The sequence below is a fragment of the Labeo rohita genome, chromosome 22, assembly GCF_022985175.1.
Source record: "Labeo rohita strain BAU-BD-2019 chromosome 22, IGBB_LRoh.1.0, whole genome shotgun sequence".
NCBI lineage: Eukaryota > Metazoa > Chordata > Actinopteri > Cypriniformes > Cyprinidae > Labeo > Labeo rohita.
The window spans coordinates 52,511,185-52,524,725 of NC_066890.1; the positions used below are offsets into that span (position 1 = coordinate 52,511,185).

At 39.5% G+C, this 13,541-nt stretch overlaps 1 protein-coding gene across 3 annotated transcripts in view; it reads left to right on the plus strand.

Moving 5' to 3' along the window:
• asic1b (acid-sensing (proton-gated) ion channel 1b) overlaps nt 1-13,541 on the plus strand; it is a 227,665-nt gene that overhangs the window by 161,146 nt on the left and 52,978 nt on the right. Inside the window, exon 1 of one of the 3 annotated variants that reach the window (XM_051095501.1) lies at nt 7,071-8,161. The exons of 1 other annotated variant lie outside the window; for it this stretch is intronic. In XM_051095501.1, coding sequence (XP_050951458.1) covers nt 7,499-8,161 — 663 coding nt within the window. In that variant the 5' untranslated portion in view covers nt 7,071-7,498. Of the gene's footprint in view, nt 1-7,070; nt 8,162-13,541 lie in introns of those variants that run through there. One more of the 3 variants, XM_051095499.1, reaches the window with a different exon arrangement.

Sequence of the window (13,541 nt, forward strand, 5' to 3'; positions counted from 1 at the left end):
CCTCACATCAGGCTATTTATCTTGTTGCCGAGTCTGTCATTAGATGCAAGAAAGAATTGTACGTTCTCCATATTAGAGAATCGGAAAATTTTAACCATATCCGTTCTGTGTTTATCTCTAATTGCTAAGTGACATGCTGATTGGAAATTGTCATTTTATCTAAAAAACGAAATACAAGAAAGTATATAATCGGGAATTTGTAAAAAAAAGATCTTTTTTCAACCTCATGTTTGCCAAGACAGATTTACACTCGCAGGACAGTAAAAACACAGAAAAATCCAAAGACGTTCATTGATTGAGAGAACAGATCCATAGTCTTTTTTCAAACACCATTACAACAACTCCTTAGCAACTGCAAAGCAACCCCTCAGCAATGGCTTAAAACACCATAGCAATTGCCTTGCCACACTCTTAACAACCACCCAGAGCAACAAGCTTTGGCAACACTCAAAAAAACCTTAGCAATTGCCTAGCAACCTCCCAGAACACTTAGTAATACTCTGGTAACCACCCAGATCACATTGGCAACTGCATAGCAATGCCTTGGCAACAAGCTAGAACTGTTAGGAAACTGGAGAGCAACACGTTAAAAACCACTTACCACTGAAGCAAACCACGCTGAATATCATAGCAACTGCATAGAAACAACTGTAAATGTCTCAGAACCACCCAGAACACCCTGGCAACTGCATAGCAATGGCCTGGAAGTAACCCAGAACACCATAGCAACCACTTAGAAACCTGAAAAAAAGGACACCATGGCAACTGCATAGCACCTGGCAAACACATAGTAGCATGCTTACAACCACTCAAAACCCTTAAACAACCAATTAACAACACCCTGGTAACCACCCAGAACACCATTGTATCCACTTAGAAATGTGAGGGGAAAAAAAAAAAAACACTTGGAACACCTTAACAACTGCACAGCACCTCGCAACCATATAAAATAGTTAAAACTGAAATAACGACAAAGCAACACCCAGGTAACCACCCAGAACACCACAACATCCACTTAGAAACATAAAAAAACACACACACTGAGAACACATTGACAAAAAAAAAAAAACCTTAATGCTGTAATAACCACATAGCAACACCCTGGTAACCACCCAGAACACTATAGCATCCACTAACAAACATGAAAAACCTCAACTTGGCAACTGCATAGTACCTGGCAACCACGTAGTTGCATGCCAACAGCCACTCTAAACACTTAAGTAGCTGTATAGCAACACCCTGGTAACAACCAGGGGCACCATAGAATCCACTTAGAAACGGAAAAAAAACCCCACTTAGAACATCTTGACAACTGCACAGCACCTGGCAACCACATAAAAACATTAACACTTTAATAACCGCATAGCAACACCCTGGTAACTACCCAGAACACCATGGAATCCACTTATTAACATGGGGGGAAAAAACACTCAGAATACCTTGCCAACTGCACAGCACCTCACAATCACATAAAAACATGTTGGCACTTTAATAACCACATAGCAACACCCTGGTAACCACCCAGACCACCATAGCATCCATTTAGAAACACTGAAAAAACACCTGGTAACAACATAAAAACATTTGAACACTGAACGGCAAAAACATTTTAACACTGCATGGCAACATGGCAACATCCTGCAAGCACATAGAAACATGTTAACACCAGAATAACCGCATAGCAACACCCTGGCAACCACCCAGAACACCACAGCATCCACTTATTAACATGGAAAAAAAAACAAAAAGAAAAAACACTATGAACACCATAGCACTCGCATATTAACATGGAAAAAAACACTCAGAACACCTTGACAACTGCATAACACCTGGCAACTGCATAAAAACATGTCAACACTCTATAACAACACCCTGGTAACCAGAATACTATAGCATTCACTTAGAAACATGAAAGAAAAACCACACTCAGAACACCTTGACAACTACACAGCACCTGGCAAATGCATAGTAACACACCAACAACCACTCAAAACACTAACAACCACATAGTAACACCCTGGTAACCACCCAGAACACAATAGCATTCACTTAGAAACATAAAAAAAACACTAAGGACACCTTGTCAACTGCACAGCACCTGTCAACCACATAGTTGCATGCCAACAACCACTCGCAACACTTAAACAACTACATAGCAACACCCTGGTGACCACCCTGTACACCATAGCATCCACTTAGAAACATGAAAAAACACTATGAACACACTGACAACTGCATAGCACCCTCCAAGCACATAGAAACATGTGAACGCTTTAATAACCACATAGCAACACCCTGGTAACCACCCGGAACACTATAGCATTCCTTTAGAAACATAAAAGAAAACCGCATAGTTATACACTAACAACCACATAGCAACACCCTGGTAATCACCCAAGTCAACATAGCATCTGCTTGTGGCAAACAACTCAAAATCTCAAAAAAATAGCAACAACTGTAAATGTTAACGGTGACATTGCCTTAGTAACTATAAAACTCCCTAACAACACAAACAACAACCACTCAGGACAACTATGAAACTGCATAGCAACACCCTGGCAACCACTTACAGCACTATGACATCATTGGCAGTGAGTTTTACATGAATAAACTCCATTCAGGTCCTTCTGATCCACCACTGTCATCCACCCTGAAGCGATCGATCCCACACCTTACAAGACGAAGACGTGCCTACAGCGGGATTGTGGGTAGTGGAATGGTATTTCTGTTAATCCATCATGATTCTGCCGTGTTTGTCAGTTGAAATTGCTCTATGTGCTCTTTAAAGACAGCGCACACAAACGGCGGTGTTATTGATCTAGACGAGCGCACTGTGTTTATTCCAAATGTTTGTGAGCGCTTCAACAGCCGCTTGAGGTTGATAAATAGATCTGTAAACGCAGGCTATAATTTAACTGTTGAAAATGCCGTCAGTGCTGCGGATCCTCCGGATATCTGCCTCTAGAAAGACGAGGAGGAAGATTTGAATTAATTTTTAAGTATCTAATTTGAATTTTAGCATTCGTAGACAAACAACAAATAAATTATACATGTTAGCAATATACCGCGTCAAGTGTATAACGCGGGCAGGAAAATATAACTAATTAATGCTCTGATTCCAATAATCTTGTGTTTGTAATAATAAAAACAGCATAATGTTTTCATAAATGTTATGAAGGTGAAGCGTTGCTGTATGAGTCATGCTGTTTACCATTTCAGTTTCAGTGTTTTCCATCACAGTAGAGTCTTTCACGGCTTGAGGAAGGTGAGGTCTTGTGCATCTAACCTTAGTGCATAGGTTCATATGAAGAACGTGCCGAGCGACCAAAACAACTTATTTAACGCACCACAGGACCCCCGCGGCCCCACGGCAGCTGTCTTAGTAATCATATCGTTCCTCTCGTCCCTTGGCCCCGCTTGTTTGTGCTGGTATTGTTTTTGCGACGTGCAATAATGCCTCTTATGTCCTGCGCTGGTTCTGTAAATGCAGCAGACTGAGATCATGTTTATTTATAAGGCGCATTTTATTTACAGTGATTATTCAAAGTGCTTTAGAGGAGCAATATGGAGAAATGAGAATTAAAAATAAACTTCAAGCAGCAATAAAAAAAATAATAAGAGTTTATATAAGAAATAAGAGTTTTAGATGTTACTGGGTTTTTCTTTTTTTATATACATTTTAATATCTTCACATTAAACTTTATTCATTGATTTTTGTCTTGTATAAATTTCTATCTATCTATCTATCTATCTATCTATCTATCTATCTATCTATCATCTAACTATATAAAATATTTGAATCCATCTTTACTGAACTAATTTATAAGAAACATTTATAAGTTATACATTTACAATTTACTTAATATATTATGTACTTAATATATATTTAATTTTATATTAAACTTATTCATTGTTCTTTCAAAATGTTACATTTTGTTTGAATATAAATATAATGTAAATTTGTAAATATTTATAAACCTTGTTTACATTTTTAGTTTAATATTTTAACCCATCATTATTAAACTTTAGATAAACCTTTTAATTTACATAATATATATTTAGATTTATATTATTTTAATGTTTATTTTAATATGTATATGTGTGTGTGTGTGTATGTATGTATGTGTGTATGTGTGTGTATATATATATATATATATATATATATATATATATAGTAGAACATTTGTTTTAATATTATAATTGATATTTATTAAAAATTTATATGGAACATAATTTACTTATATATAATTTATTAATTTATAAATCATCTATTTTGTAATTATAATTAAGCTGTTTAATTTTTTTCATTTCAATGTAATATTTTAATCCACCTTTACAGTACACTTTACAGTACAGTACAATATAATGTAAGTGCTTGTAATTATCATTAAAATGTAAATTACAAAATTATTTTTTTAAATATTTGAATGCAATATAATGTACTTAATATAAATATTTAGATTTTATATTAAACTTATTCACTGTTCTTTCAAAATGTTAAACTTTTGTTTTAATATAAGTATATAATATAAATGTATAAATATTTAAAAAAAAATTGCTTACATTTTTATTTTTATATTTTAACCCACCATTATTAAACTCTCTGTAAACTTTATAATTTACTCAATATATATTTACATTTTTATTATTGTAATGTTTATTTTAAATCTATTTAACATTTATAATAAACACAATTTATTAGAAATATAAAATATATATTATCTATAACATTATTTTTAAATTATAATTAAGCTGCTTAATTTTCCATATATAATATATATATATATATATATATATATTATTTATTTGTTCTTTCACAATAATTTTAGACCTTTGGCTTAATATAATGTAAGTGCTTGTAATTACCATCATTATAATGTAAATTACAAGATCATGTTCATCAAAATTCTATCATTTCTCAAGTATCAAGCTGCAACAACCAACAGGTTCATCTTTCTATCTGCGGTTCTTGTAATTTAGTGCTCGTTAATTCCAGCACTTGTGGTTGTGCCAGCTGGTTTCATGTTTTATTCTGGATCTGTGCCACTCGAGACCAGCCGGTCTCATTAATTCAGTTTCCGTAAACATTCGCAGGTTTCCTGGTGTTAAATAATGCGATTAGTGCCCAGTAGGCCAATTCTGATGTTAGCCACAGAGTGGACGTCATTTTCTCACAGCGGTTGTTGAATCAAATTACACATGTGTGAATGTGTGTGTGCGCGTCCACACATCCATGGTAATGGGTCTTCATGCGTTTTCCCTCGCTGCCGGTATCCATGGTAACGACAGGTCTATCATCGCTGTCGGTTGAGAGGGTCTTGAGTGGAAATGATGGACCATCTCCATGCGCTTCAAATGACATACCCGCCCTCAAGGCACAGAGTCGCCTCACGGCAGCATATCTACTGCCCCCTAGTGTCTGAAGACGATGGGTACTAGGCAGAAATGTGCGGATGACCACGAGCATGAAAAATAACAATAGTGATGCTTGGCTTAGCCAAGAAGGTACCTAAAGAGAAATCATAAATTATCTCACTTTTTTTTTTTTTGTCTTTAGTGTACTGTTCCTTTAAATAACTCTTTGATTCCACACTGTCCCTCAAGAATGAAGGGAGATTGAATGGACCATGGAGAAACCTGTTGAGGACCACTGGAGCAGACCTGGGAAATATATACGAGCATGTTGAGAATTCATTTTCACTGGCAGCTTCAGGCAATCAGACTGATTGCATTTTCAAGTGTTGTGGGTCGACACGGGGAAAAAAACGTGTTTGGCAGGAGGTCTGGATGATTCACAAGCTGAGCTCTGCTGCCATCTGTTGGATGCTGTTTGCATTTGGCAGCTTTTGTAAGGTGGTTTAATTGGATATTGGTCTAAAACAAATGGTCCAATGGTCATTTTATTATGTCAGTGGATTAATGAGCTATAACTCTCCAGTGTTCAAGCTACTTTGACCATTTAGCTTCTCGTGTTAGAAGCTGTTTGTAATTTCAAGTAGCTAAATAGACAAAGCTTTTAAATGCAGTTCATGGAAATGCAATTTAGAACTGGAGTGCCCAAACTCGGTCCTGGAGGGTCGGTGTCCTGCAGAGTTTAGCTTCAACTTAACACACTTCAACACAAGTTTCTAGTGTGTCTAGTAAGAGCTTTATTAGCTGGTTCAGGTGTGTCTAATTGGGGTTAGAGCTAAACTCTGCAGGACACCGGTTTGGGCACCCTGATTTAGAAAATCATCATTAATGCTTCTGTACAATGTATTAAAGTTTAATTTTATAACAACAACAGTTTAACAGTTCTTGCTCCATTGCATCCATTTCACCCCTTCATAGTTCAGTTCAAATCTGTTAAATTCTGTCACTTCCATCAGTCAAAAAGAAAAGAAGTAACTCTGGCTGTCATAGTCGTCAATAGAGATCAATCAGTAGAGCAGCTGTACAAGAAGACACAATAGGTTTTAAAGACAGACAGCGGGCCTTAAAAATAACGCCTCCGGTTTGCTTCCGAACACTGCGTGCTTTGAAAATAAATCCTTGATTCTTTGATCTTGCCAGAATCAATCACGCACAGTTGTCCAGGACAGAAAACATGCAGCTAATCATCTTCAAGAAGTCTCAATCATGAAAAACCTATGTAAATGACTTGCTTTTAATGAATAAATCCATTCTTATTCAAATCGTCCCATTGAAATGAGCACAAAAATGTACGATTTATGTTTTATGTATGTTAAATAAATTACCTCCCAAAATTGATTCTCCTCATGTTCTGTGGATTGTGGTGATTAAATTTTTGATCAAGTGCTGAATTTCCCTTTGGGAAATAGTAAGTTTAGATAGTAAGCGCAGACATATCATGAAAGGGTGTTGGGTTTGCAGTTGTGTTCTTTAGCCTTTCATCCATGGCGTTGTATGTTATCTTCACCTCTGAGCCACTGCCACACACATGCACATATTGATATCTTGCCTTTCCTTGAAACTCTAGAGTGTTTATTCATGAGCTGATAAATGGCAACAGTGACGCATTCAGTATATACTGTTTATCAAAGCATAACGGCTGCTGTGCCTTTTATCACCTAGTGAAAAATCCCATGACTCTAAATTCATGAAGCAGATATTATGTGATAGAAACGACCCGGATTATACCCTAAGTGCCTAAATGCACAATGAAATGCGATCTGGTGCTGACATCAGATGCAGGTTGCACTGGGACTATTCCTTGTCCGAGGGAGGGAGTTTGGGGCCAGGAAGTGCATAACATCCCAACAGCGCCATTCTTCTTCAGATGTCCCGATATGAAGGGAGAGACAGATTACTGGGGATGTCAAAGTGCTCAACACCATTTCTAAAGAGATCATTGATGCTTTTCCATCTCAAGTGCTCTGAAGATCAAGTCTGGATTGGTTTATGTGGGGTCAATGAATCTTTCTTGGTTTAACCAAGCAAGCTGAGAAGTTTTTCCGTGTTCTTCGTTTCACCGTTGACCAGTTTTTGATTTAACATCATGGTACGGATCACATGCACCATCTCCTTCAGCACAGACAGTGAGCCAGTCGGTCGCTCACGCGAAGGGAGCTTCGACGATCACTACAAGCGCGTGGTGTGGTCGAGAGATGGCGAACACGGCAAGTACCAAGAGGATGGTGATGATCCGGACACATACGATGGGACTGAAGAAGAAGAAGTGCCTGACATCAGCCTTGCCACGTTTTTTGGTGGCTGCTCCCTCCACGGTGCCAACCACGTCTTCGTGGAGGACAAGAAGTTGAGCATCCGCCAGGGCTTGTGGGCGGTGGTCTTCTTGTTGGCGATCTCCATGTTCCTCATGCAGGTGGTGGACCGTGTCATCTACTACCTGCAGTATGACTACATCACCATGCTGGACGAGCGAAATGCCAGGAACATGACGTTCCCTGCCATCACGCTCTGCAACTACAACACGTTCCGGCGCTCGCAGTTGAGCTACAGCGACCTGCTTTTCATGGGGCCGCTGTTGGGATACGAGGACAACATGGCGCCGGGAATCCCTTTGGCGCCGGAGCCCGACAGGCAAGGGTCTCGATTTAGCCTCGCTGAGTTCTTCAATCGCACCCGTCACCGCATGGACGACATGCTGCTGGAGTGTAACTTTGCCGGGAAGGAGTGCGGCCCAGAACACTGGAGAGAGGTAAGACTGGCGTCCGGATGGATTCGTAGTAAGCAGGAGTCGAGCTTTGGCCCCCCGGCACTCAATCCATTCTCGGCATGTTTTTGTGAGGGTGGCTGACTTTATTTGCGAGAAGATAAATGGACTCGGCGCACTTGAGGCGTCAGAGAAGATTAATAGGTGTTTTCACTGTATCTAACAGGAATCAGAAGTCATTTATTCTTTGTGTTCAACGTTGCAAATGAAAACAGCATTTCAGACCCCCATTATTACCCTTTGACTGCTTGTGATTGATAATTATATGGTGTAGCTTTCTTTGTGTAACACACTGGCCTGTTTCAAGGCCACTTGAGGGATCTTTTTCTTGAGACTTGCGGCAAGTTTTGACATTGTGGAAATTGGTCTCTGGCAAGTGTTTGCATAGATTTGTCAGATGTGATGACAAGGTTATTGTGTATTCTTTTGCAGGCCTTGTGGATAGTGCTTTTGTAAGAACAAAATTGTACTGTTAGTAGTTTCAGAATCAACTTTTTTAAGCTGTATTATTGTATGGGTTTTCATACATGGAAGGTCCCTCGCAGTGGGATCATCATATTTGGGGCTGCTTGTCGTCAAAGCATTTGAAAACCGCTGATATAGGATGCAAGCTTTCCGTGCAGAGTATCGCTCTAGCGTTCTTCCCCCCAAGAGCGTGTCTGAGTTCGCAGCTAATCCCTTTACGCTGATGAAAAGAGGTCCGCCTGTCTGTGAAATAGGCATTTTGTTTGTCATTGTTGCTGATCTCAAGGTTTCTAGCGGGCGCTCCCGCCGTTGGAGATCTCCCGTGAGTCGAGCTCTTATTGAGCGGAGTGAATTATGTGGTGCTTCGCCGTAAAGGCCAAGAATATATCTGGTAGCGCTTACTGAAGAATCGGTTTAGAGCACTTAAGTATATTTAGTCTCCTGCCTGGTAAGTGCATATGGGGTTTTAAACACCGCTGGTTGCACTCTGATAATGGATGTTTATTATCTGATGCCTCCGATGGGATGTATTATCAACCTACTTAAAAGGTGCAGCAGCGTGGATAATCTGCCGTATGCACACAAACAAAGCATTCAGCGACCATAAATACTGTATTATATAATTCACGTTTAGTGGTTCAACTAGCATATCAGTTCGTATCAGCTAGCTCAGTCAGTCAATGCTAGTGTTCTTTGCTAATCTCAAACTCGACATTAGTGCTTATTTGCTAATCATTCTTGCAACGCTGAGATTGTGAGTTCACTGTGTGCGAGTCTCCATCGATTGACAGATATTTAGAAGAGTGCTGGAGCGGGTCGATAGGAGGCGGGCCTGTGCCAAGCAGACGGGCAGCTCATCTTTCCATCCCAGGGCAAAATTCGAGTCCCACTTCCTCCAGCTCCATTAGACAGGGATCTTTTTTCACCACCAGAGCACAAGCTCACGTTTCGCCCCTTCTGCACACCCAGTCATGCGGTCAAGTAACTGTGAGGTTTCAAGATTTTCCTTTCCTTGTTATCACAAATTCCCATTTACACCAAAAACTATAGTAATTCTTCTGGCTGTACTAAAGCATAAAATAATATGTTTGCACATATGAGAAAACATGCTACGTTCACATACTTGTTTCTCTGAAAACCAATGCTACAGCTAGTTATGCTACTTTTCTAATGTGCGTACCGTGTCGGAATGTCCGTTTTTAGGCGTGTTTGACTTCATATCCCTGCATATGCCAGTTAGGTGTTTTGAAGCATGGCTGCTGGTTAAAGCTGGTCCTTAGCTGATCATGTGCTGGTTTAAGCTGGTCCTGAACAGGAGCTAGTTGCTTAGGACCAGCTTAAAGGGTTAGTTTACCCAAAAAAATGAAAATTCGGTCATTACTCACCCTCATATTGTTCCAAACCCATTAGACCTTCATCTTTGGAACACAAATTAAGATATTTTTGATGAAGTCTGTGTCTTTTTGAAGTGTGTCTTTCTCCATGCGTAAATAAGGCATGCCCCATGTTTTCAACGTTATAACGCTGGATCTGGATTAGTGCTGGCACCATGTTGTAGTACTCTTGTGGGTGCACATCCACAAGTGATGGAGTAGAGACGAAAATGTGGAATAAATCGTTATTTTTGTTCTCTTTGTGTGAAAAAAGAATTCCTGCAGGGATTGGTTGAACTATCCCTTTAAACCAGCTCATGACTAGCTAAAGACCAGCTTAAACCAGCTCAAAACAGCAGTCATGCTTCAAAACATACCTAACCAGCATATGCAGTTTCTTTCTTCAACAGTTTGACAACATTTCTAACCAGCATGCACTGCTTCAAGTCGGCGCTGCTTGAAATTGAACATGCCTTTTGTTTTGGTCTGTGTGTTTCCGCCCACTGCCAGTTTAGGCCCCGATCAGACAGAACGCATCTTTTGCAGTGAGAGGTGCCTTTTTGAAATAATTTTCTATTGGCAGTGAGCGGTATGCATGCTGTTTATGTGCCCCGGGCGCTTTGCGTTTTAGCTGCCTGCTGCACCTCGCGTTGTTGGAGGAGCGCTCTAGTGCCTGAAGTTGAAAAAAAATGCAACTCTTTTCCATTGTTCAATCGAATGAATGGAAAGGTGGGCCTTCCGCTGAAGAGACGAAAGTTTACTTTTGCTTAGACAGTCTGGAGACAGCAATGATGGAGAAGAAACTTTTGCTGTCTGTCAGGTTACCCTGAGCTGTATTTTTTTTTTTTTTAAGGTTTTTGCTAATATGACAGTTTACTTAACAGCAAAAGAGCGCCTCGCATTTTCAGACCTAAAAAATGCGTTCGGTCTGATCAGGGCCTTACCCAGTTGTATTTTAACTCCCAAAGCTGCCAGTTGGTGGAACACCAGCGTATTACAATATTGGAAGTCAGCAAATATACTGGGTCAGAGATCATAGATTCTACCCAACCTAAAAAGCCTCATCATCCAGCTCTCTATGATCAGAGGAATATTAAAATATGTATAAATCATCAGATTACATTTTTATATTGTCAGTTGTGCTTGTTCCTGTTGTGTGTTCCCAATCTGGCAACCCACGTGGAATCTGAGGAGAAGGATAAATATCTCTTTCCCATTTTTTAAAATTTGGACTGCAGTGCCCATTTCAACCACTAGCTGTCAATATTACATTCTGCACTTTTAAATAATCATCCTAATTCAATAAAAATAGGGAAGACTGCACTATAACAACATTCATGCTGTGAATGGGCCTTAAAGGGGTCATCAGATGCAAAATTGACTTTTACATGTTTGAACATAAATGTGTTGATAGTGTGTGTACACAACCACCATATAATGATAAATATCCACCCAGTGTTTCTTTCTTTTTTTTTAATCCCTTTAAATCATAACCTTTTTCTTCAAATCGTGCCATTCTCAGGCAGGGTTGCCAGGTTTTCACAACAAAACCCACCCAGTTGCTACTCAAAACTAGCCCAAAACTAGCCCAATCATGTTTTGATGGGTAACCCCAGTTAAAAATCATGTTTGGCGGGCTAAAAGTTTTTTGGCAGGGTTGCCCTGGTAAAATTTGCATTCCAATGGATAAATATCCTGTTTTTGGGGTCGCTTCAACCCGTGGACATGAAAAACAACCCACGGCAACAGTGCTAAAGTAGCCCAATTCCACTGGAAAACCGTGGACTTGGCAACACTACACACAGACAGGCCCCTCCCACGACTGTTGAATGACACTGGTGTTTTATCACAGACCCACCCTGAGTGAGTTGTAAACAGTCTGCCATTGTTTTAACGCCACAGCAGGGTAGACAAGATTGTCTCGTAAGTGATCATTCGTGATCCAGCTTTACCTACAGAAGTGTGTATAAGGGTATACTAGTAATGTGCACTAATAATGTGGTAGATAACAAGGTAAAAAAGGTGTTTTACACTCCCACTGAGAAACTTTAACCAAAGTATGTTATATACGTTTTAATACTCTAAAGAATCATATCAGCTTGTTCACAGTAGGCATCTGATGACCCCTTGAAAAGCTGTGCTACCACTTAGCAATTTTTTTAGTGATCAGATTTAATATTTTCACCTGCCAAACAGTAAAATTAATGAAAAATCTCACAGACTTGGTTTGAACATACTCTGAGCCCCTACAGAGTTTAGATGCAACCCTAATTAAACTCACCTGATCCAACTAATAAAGTCCTTCAGGCTTAATTGAAAACTACCTAGTATGTGTGTTCGAGCAAGGTTGGAACAAAACTCTGCAGGGCTGCACCCCTTCAGGAACTGAGTTTGACACCCCTGGTCTAGACTTTATCTGATGCTGTATTTAGTGTCTTATAAATGTGTGCTAGTGTTCAATTTGACCTTGACTGTATCATCTCAACTTGATCTTCATGGTTTATCGGAGGATCGGTGCTGATGACAGCAGCTCATCTAATATTAACAAGGCCAGAAAACACATTTCACACCAGCTTCTCTCCAGCCCTGGCTGCGTTCCCTTCATAACCCTCAGAAAATGCTTACACAGCGCTCTTTGAAATGCTAATTCATTGCATGGCCATTTAACGATGATGACGGCGATCACACTGTGAAAGGTTCCAGCATTTGAACGAAGGCTTTGTTGGCGCATATGTCTAGACTTGTAAAATTCCACCTTTTAAAGAGTTCATGAATAAAATAGGACTATTGATTGATTTTAAAAATGCAGTTAAATTAATAGCACGATTTCAGGATTAATTGAATTAATGCTACATGTCAGTATTTCATTTGAAACAACCCAAAGGTTGCAGGTTCGAGGGATTGTAGGTGGGGGGAGTGAATGAACAGTGCTCTCTTCCACCTTCAAAACCACAACTGAGGTGAGACCCGTGAGAAAGGCATCGAACCCCCAATTGAAATGGCACAAAACATTTCTGTCCACCAGGGTTGCCAGGTTTTCACAACAAAACCCGCCCAATTGCTGCTCAATACTAGCCCAATCACGTTTTGAGGGGGTTTCCACATTAAAAATGTGGGTAAAATACGTTTTTTAACATAAATTTCTATTTCAGGGGCTAAATATGACATGGGTTCGCTTCAAACCGTGGACCTCAATAACAACACACAGCAACTGTGTTAAAGCAGCCAAATTCAACGGAAGAAACATGGACTTGTCAACATTTCTGCCCACTGAGTTGCTTTGCAGTTTCAAGGGTGTTCAAATTTTGTATTTGGGATTACTTGTTTGTTAAAATCACTCGTCTTCTGTGAGCAATAGTGATAGCGATGCTTCGGTAAACAGCGCTAATGACTAAGAGAACTACAAATGACTTTCTTCTGTAATTTTACAGTTTAATGATCATGACTGTTTAATTTAATGTGGTTTGGAGTAGATTTTCAGAGAAGGATTTCCTCTGAATGCATCTAATGGATTTCCTCAAAGTTGC